The 19,641-nt window shown below is 32.8% G+C and overlaps 1 protein-coding gene across 14 annotated transcripts in view; it reads left to right on the top strand.

Annotated features, from left to right (window-relative positions):
- The window catches only part of LOC145243583 (PHD finger protein 20-like protein 1), a 200,070-nt gene that overhangs the window by 117,208 nt on the left and 63,221 nt on the right, over positions 1 to 19,641 (top strand). For all 14 annotated transcript variants that reach the window (XR_013862915.1, XR_013862914.1, XM_080106569.1 and 11 more), the window contains 2 exons: positions 5,784 to 5,807; positions 10,825 to 11,001. Coding sequence is in view for 12 of the 14 variants with exons in the window: in XM_080106569.1 (XP_079962695.1) it covers positions 5,784 to 5,807; positions 10,825 to 11,001 (201 nt within the window). In the remaining 2 variants the exon portion in view is untranslated. The remainder of the gene's footprint in view (positions 1 to 5,783; positions 5,808 to 10,824; positions 11,002 to 19,641) is intronic.

Here is a 19,641-nt window from a genome sequence, read left to right as displayed (position 1 = left end):
GGTCAAAGGTTGTATGTGTTGAAACATGAAAATAACTATCATCGTCGTATTTGGTTTATGTTCGTTTTTACATGCTGCTGTATGTTGGGTCAATTTTAGAAAGTGATTTCCAAAGTTATTTATCTTTGACCAGGTCTTTATTCGTTCCTTTTTTTTTTTTTTTTCCTTCTGGTCCATTTTTGTCAATTTCTACCATGTTTTTCTTGGCCCTCTCCTGTGAACTGAACTTGCTACCTCAACTGTTCTACATCTACTAACCCAAGAATTCGTTTATTCTTTCAGTGTGGCCATAATAATATGTCTTCTGTTCTGCACATATCTCCCTATACTTGCCATAATCTTCCTTTAAGGTCATCAGATCTGAGCGATCTTTAAGACTCACATTACACACATCATTTCTCGGTTCTTGTGCAAAATTCCCCGAATGTTAAAAAATGGAAATCAAGAAAAATCTGTATTGATGTACATACATGTGACAAAACCAAGATATCATATTCCAAAAATCAAATAAATTGATCAAATAGTTTTGATTTTCTTATTTAAAAATATATTTTACTAGCAAAAGTACTCGTTGTTGACTGGGTTCAAAAACAGCCTACAGAAAATGGACTCTGATTTATGAAAGTATGATAGGTTATGAAAAAGAAGGGTTGTAAATTTGGGTTGAATTTGGGTGTATCAAAACCAAAGCAAAATATGATGAAAGTAAAAATAAAATAGATAAACCCCATAATTTTTCATACCATACCTGTTCACACTGAAACACTTATCACAATATTCTGTGGATCTATATTAAAAAACCTTTTTAAACTTTGTGACATATTTCCATTCTATGGAGGTCAGGCGTGAACGAACACCCCATAATTTTATTATACGATATTTTTTCAACTGAAACATAATTATCAAAGTATACTTACGCAGATAGATATGAAAAGTCTTTATTAAAGTTTGTGCTTATTTCCATTTTATCGAGTCCAGGCATGAACGCAGACCCCACAATTTTATTATACCATCCCTATTTAAGTTAAAAAATACTTATCAAAGTATTCTTATGTACATCTATATCAAAAACACTTGTAAACGTTTCTTTTTAATTTTTTATTTCCATACTTTGTGGACCATGCGCGAAAGCAGACCCCACAATTTTAATGAACCACAATTCTGCCAGATCAAACATACCCATTCCTATGTCTCGATACATCTTCTATCATTATATGTAACCAGTTTTTTAAAATAGTCAATCATATAGGAGCCTATTCGTGACCAGACACACACACACAGACATTCAGCTTTATATTATAGATGAGTGACAGTCTTGCCTACCATTTTGAAAACAAAAAAAAAAGAGGAGATAACACAGGAAGGAGTCAATCTTGTGAGTGAGATTTTTGTTGTAATTCCTATGAATTCCCATTAATTACTTTAAAATGATTTACTTTATAAAGATAAAACTACTTGATCAATTTACATGGTTTTAGGAATATGATAGTTTCATTTCATCACAGATATGTACATCAGAATTTTTTTTATTTTTGTTTTTTAGTGTAGGGAAAATTTGGTACTCTTGCAGAATTTTACCTAGATTTTTGGGATTTTTCGTCATTTATTGCCCGGGCTCGACTGGCAATCACTGGATTAAGCCGAACATTGTTCAAATGTTGAAACGTCAAATCGACATTTTTTAATTTTTTTTTTTGTATAAAAAATGTAATTTTTAAATTATTTTTTGTGTGATAGAGGAGGGGTTCTGTTTATTTTTTAAACTTGTTGACAAAAAATAATTCACCTAACAAAACTGCTAAAAAACATCTACTTGAAAAAAAAACTTTTGTTGATAAAATAATTGCAAAAAAAATAAAGTAAATAAACAATAGAAAATGCAACTTTTCTTGAAAAAAAAAAATATATATATACAGTAAATTTACAATAGGTTTTAATTTTTTATTTATTGTATTTTTATTTTTTTCTGATTTACTTGTTTTAAAATTTGTCTGCATGTGTTACTTTGCTCGGCTTAATCCAATAACTGCTGATCAAGCCTGAACCATAATTGACAGAAAATCCAGAGGATCCAGGTCAAATTCTGCAAGAGTACCAAGAATTCTGTACAAGAACCCATTTCTCTCATGCAACGCATGTCCTCAACCCTTACTGGCCAGATTAGAATAACAGTTTGAATGATTCAAATAATGCTCCATATTTTAAACTTGTGAACAAATTTGAAAATTATGATTTTTTTTTTCTTCTTTACTTCACCGCTTATCAAGGTCAGGACGCCACTCAAGGATAAGTGTTAGATATAAATAAATTGAGTGGGTATCATATCTTGTTCATCATCATCAAGTTGGCATTTATTAAACAGACTCTCTGTTTGAACTTTTCACCAAGAATCAAGTGGATATCATCTCACTACATGTCATGTTTTTATTTATGTATAAATTCATTTGCATCAGCGTCATGAACCAACCTCCAGCTATGGGCAAATAGTTCCATTGCCTTGGGAAAAGCAAAGCCTAAGGGAGTAAACCCTGACAAAAAATCTGGTCTGGAGTCACGATAGGCAGATGGTTGCTCTGCAACACCTTTCTGGCAACTCCTGCAGCTGCACTGGCTCCAACTATATTAGCTTACCCGTCGGACTTTGTCTGCTATGCCAAGAGGAGGACCTTGGTAACTGGACAAACCTAGGTCTCCTTATAACCCGCCCAGACCTGCATTTGGAGAGGTAACTCCAGCTTTGGCTATATAGCCACAGCAAACGTTACAATGCATCAGATGGTGACGCTACAATGCATCAGATGCAGGAAGCCATTGTGTCACAAGACAGAAGGTTGCCGTTAGCAGCAGCATCATCATCATCAATAAATTATCGAATTGCTTTTGTTCAACTTGTTATTATACATCTATATATATAAAAGGGAAATTGTGTGTGTGTATGTATGTACACTTTTTCTGTATGTCTGCAAAAGGCTTTTTTCCGGGGGCTGCTCAGGGGGGGGGATCGCTCATTCTTAAAACTTTTTATATGTCGTCTAAGATGATAATATCTATGAGTTAAGAACAGGGGTCGCCTGTCTATTTAATTTGCCCGACTTTGAAATGCTAAATATTCCAGATTTTTGGATCGCCGCATGTTGCTTTCACTTTTCAGTGTACAAACAACGAAACTGGATTCAAACCGGATGTAAACGTTTGGTCGGTAAACAAACTCATCCTGCAGTAAAACGATTTGACCTCATTAAAAACTGCGGAATAACGTGATGTTTGACATGCACTTTTTAATTGCTCTTACATTGCTACTGTCGCCGTAGTGCAGATGTTCAAGCTCAGCCTATTGGCCTTAAGGCTCCGGGTTTGAGCCTACCTTTTAAAATCACTGTTTTTGTTATCGTTTTTTTTTTTATATTTAAATAGGGTTAAGTTTTCTTTTTGTTCAGCTCCCCCCCCCCACACACACACACAAATCGCACACTGCCGGGTATCCCCACTAGTCATTTATTAAAAATAATGTTGGAAGTAAGAATAGGGGTGTACCGTAACTTAATTCCTTAAGGCATGACAAAATTATCGTAAAATGCTATTGTAATTTGTAAGCTTTTACTTATAAATCTGTGTTAACAAATGCAGGATGTCTCAAAAAATATACTCACGCTTCGAATGGAGATAAAACCTTTATTTATGAATATCAGTTGAAATGGAATACAAAAGACAAATTTATTTGAAGAATCATGTTCGCAAATATTCCAATTGATGACCATTATTTTTCTGACAATGCTGATAATGCGCAGTAAGGGATTCACAAATGTTACGAAACAGGTCATTAGAAATATCACGTCATTCAATTTCCAGTTTTAATGCATAGATTGTTCTTGGCTTGGTGTGATACACTTTGTCTTTGAGATATCAAACACATACAATTATGGTGATTAATGAAGTCATAAAATAATTTTAAAGGTTTCCTCATCGTTCAACACAATTTTGTGTCGATATTTTGTCATCTACCATTCACAGAATTCAGTTTTTTGTCCAGGATCATTTTATGTTGAGCAAATTGTTCGAATGATGTCGCATTTCCAGTGCAGATGCTTCATGATGTGATAGAAGTTGGTTTCCTACAAAGGAGTATTTCCTGCAGTTACTCTTCTTTTCCAAGACATGTGGATATTTGTGGTCATCCAGAACATTTTTTGTTGTTTTTCTCGATGTTTCTGTTTGTTTCAAATTTGTCTCTGATGCGAGCATTGTACAGCGTGTTGTTTGTGCTTTTGTGAATTCCCTCCTGAATCGTCTTCGCACGTCAATGGTGTTTTCAATCTTCTAACATCATTTCAGGATAAACTTTTTTTTCTTTCAAACTAAGCTTATTTTCTGCCGTGCTGCTATTATTTAATTACACCTGCAATACAGAAAAATGTGAGTACATTTTTTGAGATATCCTGTAAAGAATGCCCTTTTCTCTTCCCTGCAGCCTCTTTCTCAACGAGACATTGCGAGCCCATCTCTGCTCTATCGCTATTTTGATGGCAAGTGCTCAACTGAACTCCAATCTGTGCCCCCTCCCCTGCTAAAGTTACACAAAAAAAACACTCGACTAGCTACAACCACTATCAACAATTTCCCCCACTCCCTATCTGTGCTTAAATCAAAACATAGATTCTATGAAAAAGCTTCTTTCTCAGAACTGCCTGTTTGTGGAACACTGTTCCAATAGTCTGCTTCCTGGTTGAATACAACTCGATAGCCTTCAAATCCAATGTAAACAAGTTCTTGTTACACCCCCACCTTACATTCATTAACCCTCATCCTCGAGTGGCCTTCGAGCCTTGATAAGTGGTGATACTTTTTTTTAACAGATATCTATTTTTCCTGTTTTCTTTTTTGCCTTTTTTTTCTTTCCCACCTTCCTGTCCACCACTACTTACCATAACATTTTAGCTTTACCCCCCCCCCCATCGCCCTTCCCTTCTCCACTACACACTCACTACTTCATCAATCAATCATTTTCCAAACACACTTTCAATGTCCTATCTACTACTAAGCTTTACCCATTCTAGCACTTTACCCGTCTGCCTCGTTGGCTTTCCTCTCTCTCTCACCATCACATCCAACTTAATTGTATATTTAATCTAACTCTGTTCAATAAAAACTTATTCTATGACAAACTCAAACATAATATCAAAAGTAGCATGATCCTTTGTTAATTTTTTTTGTTTATTTTATTATCGGAATCTTTTGAGATGAGTAATTTGTGTATTTATTTGCAGACTCATACCCTCATCTTCATATTTCACAACGTTTCAGCCAACTATTGCTCTAGCCTTCGGCAGGTGGTTAACCGCGACGTGATAGAAATGCTGAGTCTCTTAACTGTATCCTTAGTAACTACTGCCTTCCATAGTTGTTGTTGTCTCACCACGTTTTGACCACAGCACATGGCATAGTGGATAGTGGTATTGAATCACTATGGTTCCAGGTGAGTATTGTCTGAAGATAGGGATTTCAATCTTACCCAAAGCAGGCCAGAGGATTAGTTGGCCAAAAACGGTGGTGAGACGACAACAACTATGGAAGGCAGTAATTACTGAGGATACAGTTAAGAGATTCAGAATTCTTATCCTATCATGGTTAATCATCTGGATTAGGCCAGAGGATTAGTTGGCCAAAACAACAATGAAATTGAGAATAATAGTCCGCAAATAAATATCGTTCTGTTTAGTTAATTGCTCATTACTTTATTCTGATGTGTACTTTAGCAATTCTATTTTTTTTTTTTTTTTTTCCAGGCAGAGGTCGTAAAAAATCAGTTTGTAAGTATACTTTGAAATATTTTCTTGAAGTAAAGGAATTTGGGTTATAGTCAGCTAACATACTTCCTAACTTCCAGCATAGCTGCTACCGGAAGTGATGACAAGGCAAATCAGTTCCTTCACTTTTTCTCTCATGCCCATATCTTTCCTGTGCATGTACTTTTTTTTTTATTACCTTTTTCCAATATTTTTATACATACTTTCATAAACATATACTTATTATATGAATTCGAATAAAAAAAACTTAAGCACTTGTACAGTTTAATTAAGACATTAAAAAATGAAAATATCAAAAAAAGGTTATATTGTATGTACTGAAGATCTCCGAAAAAATTTTTCATTTAATTTGATCGGGTAGTTTTTTTTTTTTTTATAGCGGAAACACACCTTTTTATGACAGCATGTTGAAGGTAGCCATCTTTGTATTTTTTGAACACGTCGTGGGGAGATAACTCAGTTTAAAGCGTCAACACTCTCTCCCCATCTTTAAGACTAGCTTTTCTTTCCAAAAATCGAACGTTTTGCTCAGTATCATAAATTGTTTTTGATATTTTCATTTTTTAATGTCTTGATTAAATTGTACATGTACCAAAACTTATTTTTAAAATTGAAAAAAAAAAAAACTTTTATTTTTATAATTTCATAAACCTATACTTCTTATAAAATTTCAAATAAAATAAATACTTATTTCTTTTCAAATTTTGTTATTAAAAATGCAAATAAAGACTATTTGTGTTATTTTTATCTTTTTATAATTTTGTTGATCTTTGTTGTATATTTTTCAAGGCACTTTTATTTAATCTACAGAAGTCTATTAACTTTTTATGTTATCATCATTATTAAGGATTGAACCTTCAATCATTTTATATAAAATTTTTACCAATTGTTATGTAGAACTGATTGTTATTGCACCACAGACCCATGTGTTCCGAAAATGGTTTTTGCGTCCTTCAGTTTATTTATTATTTATTATTCTTTAAACGTTCCTGTTGCTATTCTCTTTTACGTTTTCTTGTTACTATCTTTTTTCGATTGCTCTTACTTCTAAGGGTACTTTACTTCTAAGGGTACTTTTAAAGTCTGTGTGTTCTTACATGTTCTTACTTATATGTGTATGCGTGTATGCCCTTAGTTCTTGAAAGGTCTCCACGTGTATGTGCAAATAATGTCAAGCGTACATACCTGCTTGCCTTGTCCAGCAGATGATATCTTCTGGTCGTTGGTTTCCATCTTATGGGGAGTGGTCACTGCTGCAGACAGACGCATTGATAACACAAGATGGATTTGAAGCTTCAATTCTTTATTAAAAGGCAATCATGGACCCTGGTTGTCGGAGGAGAGACCCTAATCCGTCTGTTCCATCTGCAGGCCAAAACCAACTCTCACATGTGTCCGTCAACCAGAAGTCTACGACCACAATTCAGTGTCACCCCCTAATTTCCGGTGCATCTAACCTAGGTCATTAAAGGTGATTGAGTTTGATGTCTGTCCAACCCAACCTTCTGTGACCCCACTAAACTCGCTGATGGGAATCAAAAATATACTTACATAACTTACTATTTCTACAAACTGCCTAGATAGCATTTAAGCTGGAATTCCCAATACTACACATGTAGACAATTCTATATAAAGTTTGGGCGCTTCTACACTATTGGGACAAGATTTTGTCAATAAATGGAGTTTTCACATTAAAAAAAAAATGGTTTCAACTGTTTTTTTTTTTTTTTGTCAATTCTAATAAGTTACAATGGTAGCTTCCAAATTATGCAGTCGAAATGCTGTATCATATAACATGTGCTTTTTAAAAGTCTCTGTCCCCGCTACCTGATGCTGGCCTTATTTTCTATAAACTTTTTTTCCTTTGCAAAATAAGACAATGGTACAAATATACACAATAAATTCAGCAATGAACAAATATGTGCTGAATTTTTCGACAGCCGAATTATTTAAAAAAAATTACTTTAATTGTGGTAGCAGATGAAAAATTGCCGCCATCTTGTTCAAATCAAAACGGAAAATTACCTCCTTTTTGAACTCTCCTGTGTCTTACAATCGTTTTTTTTTATCAAATTCTATTTTTTTATTTTCTTTAACAAATAATTTTCTACCTTATCGATTTTCATAATTTTTTTTTGATACAATCATCTTAAAAATACGACGAATACGTAGATACCGTTGTTTTCATGTAAAATTCAGTATTATGATTTCCAAAAATTTCGTCATAATGAAGCGCCAAAGTTTGTTAACTTTAACCTTCTGCACGCTGAATTATTTTTGTACCTACATACGGCATTTGTAAACATTTGAATAGAGAATAGAAATAAATTGGAAATTTTGACTAATTTGTATATTGTGATGGCAGCCATTTTGAATTTATAATGAGGTTGACAATCCGTTTATAGAAATTTGTCATTTTCTCATGCACATATTTGTTTATTGCTGAATTTATTGTGTGGATTTGTACCATTGTCTTATTTAGCAAAGGAAAAAAATTTTTATAGAAAATAATTTTTTTTTTTGGGGTGGTGGGGGGGTCATGAAAATTGCAAAGTTCAAGTTCAAGGCACAAGTAAATTGTAAGATATTCTACCTTGTCCCATCTTCGAAACTGTTTGTCAACATAGCAAAATATCCTTATAAGTCAATCCTCATCTCAAAACTTCAGAAACAGGTTATAAAAATATATTGTAAAATTTAACTAATTTGCATATTGTGATGGCGACTTACCATCCTCTTTTGTCATTTTCTTATGCAAATTATTGTTGTCTTGTAAAACCATTTTATTTTTATTTTTTGTTTATATATTTTCACATTCACCCCATAACAAAGTATATTGCCACTTGGACATAAGTGGGACCATGCCTAGGAAAGACTAACAAGACGTTGGTTTACGTTACATTTAAACTTCTGCATATCATTACAGACAGGAAAGCAGGTAGCAGGAAGGGAATTCCAAAGTCTAGCTGTTCAAGGGGAAAAAAACTATTAGAGTAGAAAGCTTTTTGGCATTTAGGGACCTCAACAGTGAAGGTTTTTTAAATTTTTTTTTACATCGGCATCACCACTTATCAAGGCCCAAAGACCACTTGACGATAAAGGTTAAGAGTGTAATGTAGTCAATTGAACAATATAGTAATCGTTAGTAATGGAAGTTTGGTAAATTTGTTAACTTAAGTGGAACAGTTCATCAAGAACTTGTTTATGTTGGACTTGAAGACAATTAGATTGTAGTCAGCTTGAAAGCAGGAAAACGGAAGAGAGTTCCACAGGTGTGCAGTTCTAAGAAAGAAACTTTTTTCATGGAATCTACGTTTAGGTTTAGGCACAGATAAAGAGTAGGGGGAATTATTGATAGTGTTTACAGCTAGACGAGTGTTTTTTGTGAAAGTTTGGTGAGGAGGGACCATAGATTGAAGCTCAGTCGAACACTTTCCATGGAAATAACGATAAAGCAGAGACAAACTCGCAACATCTTTTCTGTGAGATAGAGGTTGCAGAGAAGAGAAAGCGGGTTTGTCTCGGATATGTATGTCGAGGGGGCACAAGTGCAATGAGTTCATCAGAGCACATTCCATTATTAAAATACTTGTAAAGCAAGCACAATGTTGCGGTGATGGGACAGGGGTTGGAGCTTAGTTGACAAAGTGGGACCAATTAGATTGAGTATTCTTTTTGCATCTAATATTGTCTGCTCTAAGAGGTGGCAGACTTTTAATGATTTTTCGACAGCCATGCTAAGAGGGTTAAGCTTAATCTTGTTTTCTATGTATAATAGAAAAGTAGTGTAACATAGCGCCCGCGTGAGAAAATCAGCAGCAACCATAGGATAGCTGACTAGTGAAAATATCAGCAGCAGCAGCAGCAGCTGTCTTTGCACATGTGCAAATTAAGCATGTCTGCACGTGCTGACGTCACGGGAAGAAGAAAAAAAAGATAAAAAAGGGACAGCATGTGGTCAAGCAAAAAGAAAAGCAAAGTGAACACAAGGAAAAATGGATGTGTGAATTGAGGGTGAGAAAGCACTAGCCGGCATTAGGTAGTGGGGAAAGAGACTTTTAAAAAGCACATTTTATATGATACAGCATTGTAAAACACATGTGTGCGAATAGACTTTTGAAAGATAAGGAAATGTCAGGGGTGTGAGTTCCATTATAGAGGCATTGATTTAATTTGAATAAAAAAAAAATATATGCATCAGGTACACTTGAAAGCTAAATTACAATGCAATATTACGAAAATAAACAAATATTTTACTTGTTTGAAATTTATAACTCCATCTTCAGTATTTGTTTTTTGTTGCCATGTTGTAAAGTTGGAGGAAGAAAAGTCAGTTGTAAAGATCCGCGTGTTGTCTCTCAGCGGTTTTCTTTTGAAATATTGGAACTGTGCGTTGGCGACGCAAGATTAACGTCAGGGGTGAGAGTTCTGTAATAGAAGTGTTGATTTAATTTGAATAAAAACCGTTCCCGGCATTTCAAAATTCAACCGCTGAGAGACAACACGCAGATCTTTACCACTGACTTTTCTTTCTCTAACTTTACAACATGGCAAGAAAAAAAAAAAAAAATACTGAGGATGGAGTTTGACTGAAATATATAAATTATAAATTTCAAAGAAGTAAAATATGTTTATTTTCATAATATTGTGTTGTAATTTGGCTTTCAAGTGCACCTGATGCGTATTTTATTTTATAAAGAAATATGTTGTTTTGGAAGAACCACAAATAAATGTATTTCATTTGCACTAAAAACAAAAAAATGACGAGTTGGATTTTTTTTTTTTTTTGTTTCCTTGTGACGGTACCAGACAACGTGTGGGTTTGAAGTGTAATGTCACAGTTAAAAAGTAACAGCTATGATACAATAGTTTAAATGATTAATGCTTATTTAAAGAAAAATTCAAAACATTTTTCTTTTTTGAGAAAGATATGCTAAAGATTTTCCCTTGGACATTCTTTCTTGTGAAGAAATCCAGACGAGTGTCAATATAAAGTTATGTTTTATTTTCTCTTTGTCAGCATCTAAAAAAGGAGTGAAGAAACGCAGCCACACTGACTACCAAAATGGCATATGTTCTGATGGATATCCATTAAAAAGGGAACCAACTTTGGCTTCCCCTCTTTCTCCTGCTGCAAGTAAAGACCACATCCCCAAGAAGAGGGGCAGATTTTCTGAAAAGGAAAAGAAGGAAAAAAGTAAGAACTCTCCCTTTCCTCTTTTAATTTTTATTTTTGAATTTCTTTTTTCTTTTTATGTATTCTATGGCATTCTATACTCCAGGCCACTTCATGGCGCAGCTGAGAAGCACAATTGATTGCCTCTGGATAATTCTTGGATTTTCAGAAATTTTTTTTGTAGAGAAATTTTAGTCGATTATATTTGAAATGACATAACCTCCCATTCTGACCCATTCCAGGGAACGTTTGGATTCCCTACTAGGCACTAGGGTTGCAGAATTGGATGGTAAAAGTTCCACTCTGACTCCTAGAATTCCAGCTCCAACTCCTTTACTCCTATGTGGAAATCTATTCTGCAGAGCTCCCACGTCAATTCAACAAGCATTTTATAAATACTTTCCATGTATATCATTTTTTACGTTTTGCATTCACTTGTATGATAAATATACTCACATATAAATTCAACCAGATTTATAGAATAAGTTTAGATAACAAATCGATAAAAAGTTTACAATTAAATTTTATTATGCTATCAGTTCAAAAGGGAATACAATATTTAGGGATAGGGAAATCTTTTTAGGCCATGGCATTTCGAAATCAAACACTTTTCATCAGAAGAGGGGAGTAAGATTCTACAGAGGAAGAAATTTTTAAAAATATAATATTGTCTTTATGGAAAGAGGATCAAAGGAAAAACATGAAAAAGCTATAAAGGCCTATAGTAGCATGGGTTGCTTCTTAATTTAGGCCTATTTTTTTTGGATAAGATTGTGATTCTGGATCGATCCCAGACTAATCCAATTGCCGAATTCCATTTGATTCAGGAACTGCATAACAATCCAATTCTTATCTAATGTAATCCACAATGATCTAACTCGAAAACAGAATTTTTATTGATCCTGTGTGACGTCACAAAATGAAACAAAAACAGCTGTCCAGACAGGATTTGCAGTGATCCGATGGACTGAAATATCTTGATGAAGTAGAAGAGTAAAATATGATATATCTCCAAACATAAAAGCAAAACACTACAAAAACTGCTAAGTTGTGCAATTGGCAAAATCAAACAGGAAAACCATGTAAAAAAAAAAAAAAAAAAGAAAAAAAAAGAAAAAGAAATTATTCGACTTAAGGAGTCAAAATCGGATAAAAAATTCCGACTTTGATTCAGAGTACTCTTAGAAATCCGACTCCAGCTAAAACCTCTGACTTCCTACTAGGCACCATCCTGGAGTGTTTTTGTTTCTCTGTACAAAGATTTTGCCAGGGCAACATCACATGTGGATACTTTATCCCACATGTGTATACTGACCAAATATTCCAAAGAGCAAAATATTCAAAGCCCAAATAAGATCCTCTTGATGTGGCTATACATTGGCTTATACAAGTAATGTATATGGTATAATCACATTGATACACCAGTTCCCGCTGGATCACCAAAGTTAAGCAATGTTGAACGTGGTCAGTATTAAATGGGTGACCATTTGGGACTTTTAGGTGCTGTATGTGCTCTCCGCTTATCTCAGCATTGTTTCTAGTCATCCTAGACTTCTTCTTGCCACTAGACTCAAAGAGTGCCGATTCAAAATAGGTGTGGTTAGAGATTGCACAACCCTTGCCTCACAATTACAAGCACAGCTGCCCCTTTGAGGGGGGGGTATCCTTTGTCTTTCAAGACTGAACGGATCATCATCAAACAAACATACAAGTAATAGTGCACCTTCTAGTGATGTTACGTCAAGCGACAACACTTAGCTGGATACTCCACCAGAGTAGATGAATTCTCGTCGAGGAATTTAAGACGAAAAAAGGCAAAAGAAAGATATAACATGGTTAATTGGTTGATTAAGCAGAGGAAAAGTGATGTTATTAACTTCTTCACGATGTTTGAGAATTTTAGTTGAACGATTAGATATCTATGTATTTTATAGAGAGATCAGGGGTTAGCCCCAGAAAGGGAGCCCCCCTCATTTCTGAACTTTTATACTGAAGTAAAATAAAAAAAAAGGATCAGAAAATCTGTTGAAATATAAATAAATAAAAAACAACTTTGTGAATCACTTTTTTTTTTTTAATGAAATACCTTAATTACCATTTTTGTTTTGTTCAATAACTAGGGCTATATATTCTTTTCATTATTTTGACTCTTGAGTATATATCTGACACAGACAATTGAGAACCACATCCCCTTATCTAAAAACATAAGATATTAACTGATATATACTCGAGAGTCAAGATAACGAAAAGAATATTTTCTTATCATAGCCTTATTAATAACTTATCAGTTTCCACAAACAAAAGTGTTTTTATCTATCTTTCAACATATCTTTGTATTCTCATAATGGTATTATACAGGTTTTCAAATATAGTTAATTCAGATTTTATTAAAAACTTTCTGCAAATCAAACTTTTCGCAATAGGCATCCAGTCATGCTTGTCGGTTACGTCATCAAGATATAAAACGCTTTGGTATATTTTCTGTTCTGTTTTGTCATGCAAACTGATCCATTTTTGAACATATTTTTAACAATTCTTTTATTTCTACCAAATAGGAATTAATTACCTCAATATATTTCGTAAAAAAAAAAAGTTCAATAAGTCCAGATGACTCGTCAAATGAAGAGATCATTTGGCCATCTACATGTCATCCTACAGATTTTAAAATATAGTTCACTCAGATTTTCTTGAAAAATTTAGCAAAATGAAATTCCTTTCAATAGCCATCCAACCATGTTTGTTAACTACACCATGAAGTGACCTATGATATAAAACGTTTTGGTATATTCCCTTTTCTCTTCTGTCATGTAAACTTTACTTTTTTAAGATATTTTTATTCTTGTCCACAATTCCTCCTATATTAAAAAAACAAAAACAAAGAAAAATTTGTATGATGTACGTACCTGTAATAAAATAAAAACATATTCCAAAAATTATGTAAATTTTGCAAATAATTTTGTTTTTAAACAAGAAAATCAAATTTTAAAGTGATTAATGGGAATTTATAGGCATTACAACTTAAATCTTGCAAGTTTTAATTATTGTTGATTTATCTTTTTTGTTTCATTACTTTGTTTTTAAAGTGGCGAGCAAGACAGTCTCTTTTTATTACTCATAACATTTGTTTTTCTTATTTAAAAATAAAACTACTTAATTTATATGATTTTTGGAGTATGATATTTTTGTTTCGTCATAGGTACATACACACACTGATTTTTCTTTAATTTATTTTTATTTAATTATATGTTAATTTATGCCCTTCCTCATTCAAAATACTTATCCATTTATTTATTGCGGACTTCTTAATTTTTGTTGCGTGATGTTTCGGCCAACTATTCCTCTGACCTTCGTCAGTTGTTGTTGTCTCATCACTGTTTGGTCAACTAATCCTCTGGCCAGCTTTGGGTGGGATTGAAACTGTCATCTTCAGACAATGCTCATCTAGAACCATAAATATTCCGCACCTCTATCCACTGCGCCTTCAGGGCCTGTGGCACAACTATGGAAGGCAATAATTGCTGAGGGTGCAGTTAGGAGATTCAGCGTTCCTATCCCATCACAGTTAACCATCTGACGAAAGCCAGAGGAATGGTTGGTTGAAACATTGTGAAACAACGAGAACATGAGGATAATAGTCCGTAAATAAATAAATAAATAAAAATAATTTATACAAATTATTCATCTCAAAAAAGAATTCCAAATTAATTCAATGAGATTTTTCTTAACTTTTTTTTAAATATAGAGGGAATTCTGGACCAATATTTGTCTCCTTTTAAAGGGTTTTGCATTATTAGCCATTCTGATTATTAAAAACATCTTCCTAATAGTAAAAACATATTCAGAAATCCAATGGTTCACCGTGTCATTTTTTTTTTTTTTTTTTAGATTAAAATTTGGATTCCTGTTGAAGGCTAATCTATATTCTTTATTTCATTCTATATAACTCATTTTGTTGCGTCAGTTTTAAAATAAAGTTTCTCTTAAAGTATTTTTTGGAGTAGATTTCATAAATGAAGGCAACAAATATCGCATTCAGTATTATAAAATGTACGAAAAAAATTTATTGACTTAAGGTAAAAAAATTAATTTTTTTAGTTTTCTATGTCAGTTTTACATGAAATTTACTTACCTCAATGACTGGTGTTTAGATAAAATAATTTTCAATTGAAAAATTTAATTTTAAAAATAAATTTTTTTTCTGTTTACCTTTTTTACAGAAATTTTTAAAGTTTTTGAATAAATTTAAACCTTTTTTATTTATTTTTATAGAATTCGTTTTATTTTAAAATTTCATTTAAAAAATGTTTTAAACTCTTTTGTAAAAAAAAATTTGTTATTTAAAAATATTTTAAAAAGCACATGTTATATGATACAGCATTGTAAAACATGTGTGCGAATAGACTTTTGAAAGATAAATGTCAGGTGTGTGACTTCCATTGTAGAAGCATTGATTGAATTTAAATAAAAAAATATGCATCAGGTACACTTGAAAGCTAAATTACAATGCAATATTACAAAAATAAACGAATAGTTGACTCGTTTGAAATTTATAACTCCATCCTCAGTATTTTCTTTTTTCTTGCCATGTTGTAAAGTTGGAGGAAGAAAAGTCGGTAGTAAAGATCCGCGCGTTGTCTCTCAGCGGTTGTATTTTGAAATGCTGGGAACGGTGCGTTGGCGACGCAAGATTAACGTCAGGGGTGAGAGTTCTGTAATAGAAGTGTTGATTTAATTTGAATAAAAACCGTTCCCAGCATTTCAAAATTCAATTGCTGAGGGACAACGCTCAGATCTTTACTACTGACTTTTCTTTCTCTAACTTTACAACATGGCAAGAAAAAAAAAAAATACTGAGGATGGAGTTTGACTGAAATATATAACTTATAAATTTCTATTTAAAGTGTTTTAAACTCTTCTGTTAAAAATTTTTTTATTTAAAAATATTTAAAAGAGATTTTTTTATTTTAAAATATTTTAAAAAATCTTATTTAAAAATATTTAAAACTTAAAAAAAATATTTTAAAGACCTCTTTTTATTAGAAAATATTTTAAAAAGACCTTTTTATTTAAAAATATTTATAAAATAAACAAACCTGTTTATTTAAAAATATTTTAAAAAAAACTTATTTTTATTTTGAAAATTTCAATTTAATGTGATAATCATTAAAAAATGCAGATTTTTATAAAATCAAATCTAAAGTGTTTTGGTGTATCTCTAAAAAAATTACTGAAACTCTGTAATTAAATAAAAATGAAATAAATGGATTGATCATAGTGAAGGGCGACCTGAATGGTTTCCTTTCATTACTACACAGATGTAGGGGAGAGTGGCACACCTTTACTTTGATTACCCCCACTTACCTTTGATCCTCATCCTACAATACTGTGTGTTTAGCAAAAAGACATCACATGCCAGTTTTTGAGTCTTTGATATGACATTGCCCTTGGTTATAGTCAGCTAACGTACTTCCTAACTTCCGCGTAGCTGCTACCGGAAGTGGTGACAAGGCAAATCAGTTTCTTCGCTTTTATTGTCCTTCTGTATTTCCATTCTGTAGTGATTTATTGAAATAAAATATAAGAAAAGGACATTATTGAACAATATACCATAAAATTTAACAAAATTATAAAAAGATAAAAATACCAGTCTTTATTTGCACTTTTAATAACAAAATTAAAAAATTTTTTATTTTGTTTGAAATTTTATAAGAAATTTATTTATGAAATTATAAGAACGTTTTTATTTACTTTTAAAAATAATTTTTTTATTTGAATTTATATAATAAATATATGTTTATGAAAATATAAAAATAAAATTATTGAGATCAAAATAAATGAGATTATTGAAATCAAAATAAATGAAATTATTGAGATCAAAATAAATGAAATTATTGAGATCAAAATAAATGAAATTATTGAAATCAAAATAAATGAAATTATTGAAATCAAAATAACAAATGAAATTATTGAAATCAAAATAACAAAATTTCAAACATCATTAAAAAAACGTCCAATATGTAATATTCCCAAAATAATTAAAAAAATTTTTTAAACAGTGTTTTCAATAATTCTTAAAACTAATTTTAATAATTTTTCATTAAAATAAGACCAAAAAACTTTTCAATGATTATTAAAAAAAAAATAAGATCAGTAAAACATAATGAAAAAAGAGTACATACGCAGAGGAGATATTGTCATGTCATTCTATGTAAGGAATTTTTATCTCTGCTATGACTATTGGATTCCTTTTATGAACTTTTTACTTTCCTCGTTGCTCCTTATTTCCTGGATGACCAAATTTCTGTGATCATAGACTGAAGGCTTTGAATGCTTGTCATTCCCAGCCCAGATCTTCCTGTTTGAGTCCAATAACTTCTTAGAGAGCTAGGTTTTATTCAGCCTTATTTATAGCGTCTTGAATTTTCCATTTCCTTCCTTCCTGTAATAAGAGAGGGTTGTATTGTTTTTACCACCATGTCCTTAGAATTGTTCAGTATCATTTGGAACCTGACATTTCCAACCTTGAATTCATCTGCAGTAGATTTTAGCTGTAATTTTTGTTTGGTTTGTTTGCTATGTTTGACTATGTTAGTATGGCACAATCACGTTGGCACACCGGTTCTTGCCAGATTAAGTAACGTTGAGTTTGGCCAGTACCAAATGAGTGACCATTTGGAAAGGTGAGGCGCTGTATGTATCGCGAGGTAAAATACCAGATTGAGAAACTGATGCAGTCTATCCTTCTCCCGAGGGGAGATGGGACCCTCTTAAGCTGTGGTAGGCACCCCATCTAGTGATGGCGTCACGATAAAAAATACCCTTGATAGCTCTGATGAAGCATCAAGTATTCAGCTACTGACAAGATTTGAGTTACACTACAAACTTGTGTAGTGAGTTCAATCTCAGCTATGGCCGCTCTGGATTTTTGTCAATCCTGGAGGCAAACCTAGCCGTTTTCTCGTATATCTCTTGATTTTTGCTTCTATTGCCTTAGCTGCGCTTATAGCTATTTCATATACGAGAAGAGACAAGGACAGAATAATGATGAACATCTGTTGAAGACACCATACGTTGTATTTACCTTGCAGTGGACAGTGCTCGATCATCTTTAGACTTTCATAAAAATTTCTGATTGTCAGTTAAACCCGTTTGGAATCTTTCACCGTGTAATCATACCATCTTCCCCCAAGCTTTTTATTGTTTTTTCTGAGACAGAAGGGAATTTTTCACCATCCACCACTGCAATGCAGATATCCTGATGTACTTTTCCCTTTCCGAGGAGAGGTTTTTCAACGTTTTAGGCTTAAAGGTCATTCTAGACCAGATCATCAGTTCATCCATTATACTGAGTAACTTGTATGTCTCGGTTTCTTTTGATGAGAGGACCGTAGTATCATCAATGAAAGCCGTCAATGATGACATCTCCCTCCCCCCTCCCCCAAGCAGGGTTTTTATATCTGCTGTATAGAAATGTTGATATACCTATTTGAAAGTAGGTATTTGGTTAGTCTTGAAGCCATTACTGCAAAAAATATTTTTCCTTCCACATTAAGGAGTGAGATTGGCAGAAATTGATTCACAGTTTCTGGGGTTGTTTCTTTGGTCTGTACACGTCTGCTTTCATCTACTGATTATTTACTGGACAGTTTCTCCCTGCCAACCTCAAGTTTATATATAGTAATTTAAGCACGTTAGGGCATCTTTTGTGAAGTAAAAAGGGTATTGCATATGCGGACATATTTCTGGCTTTGTTGACAACACATTTTACCTCTTTGTGCGTCATTATTTTCATGTTGAACTTCTTATAAGAGATTTCAGTCCATTATTGGTCTACTATTTGGTTTCAGTGGGATGTGCTAGTTGTGGTCCGAATACGCGCGTCTTAAATGAGTTGGTACTTGTACAGTTTAATCAAGACATTAAAAAATAAAAATATTGTAAAAAGGTGATATTGTACGTATCCGTTATGGAATGAAGATCCCCGAAAAAAAAAAATTCACTTAATTTCATTAAGTAGTTTTTCTTTTTTTTTTTTTTTCTTTTTTACAACGAAAAAATTTGTTATGATACCGAATATAAGGTTAGATTTTTAGAAAGGAAAGCTAGTATTAAAGGTGGGGAAGGAGTGTCAGCACTTTAAACTGAGTTATCTCCCCTGTGGCATATTAAAAAAATTCAAAGATGGCTACCTTCAATGCACTGTCATAAAAATGTGTTTTTCTGCTGTAAAAAAAAACAAAACAAAAAACTCCTCAATCAAATTAAGTGAAATTTTTTTTTTTTTCGGAGATCTTCAGTCCAAAATGGATACGTACAATATAACCTTTTTGTTTCCATATTTTCATTTTTTTAATGTCCTGATTAAACTGTATAAGTACCAATGAATTTCTAAAATGTCTTGCTCCATTTTTTAGCACTCCTGATTTTGGCTGGTCAAAAAGATTCCTGACATATTTATATGGCTCTTGAATTAATTGTTCACACTCCCTCCTCCATCTCGGTTGTTTTTATCCTGATGCATTCTTCCTTGCTAAAAGTGTTTTTATATTTAAGTTCTTTATTAAATCTTCCTTGTCATTGAGATTTCAGCACTTCTACACTATTGGGACGAAATTTCGGAAATCGTAAAACTGAACTTCACATGAAAACAATGGTATCTAC

Source organism: Euprymna scolopes, chromosome 22 (assembly GCF_053919585.1).
Source record: "Euprymna scolopes isolate OS-2025 chromosome 22, ASM5391958v1, whole genome shotgun sequence".
Classification (NCBI taxonomy): Eukaryota; Metazoa; Mollusca; class Cephalopoda; order Sepiida; family Sepiolidae; genus Euprymna; species Euprymna scolopes.
The sequence above is the reverse complement of the archived record's forward strand: the minus strand, read 5'-3'. Positions and strand labels throughout refer to the sequence as shown.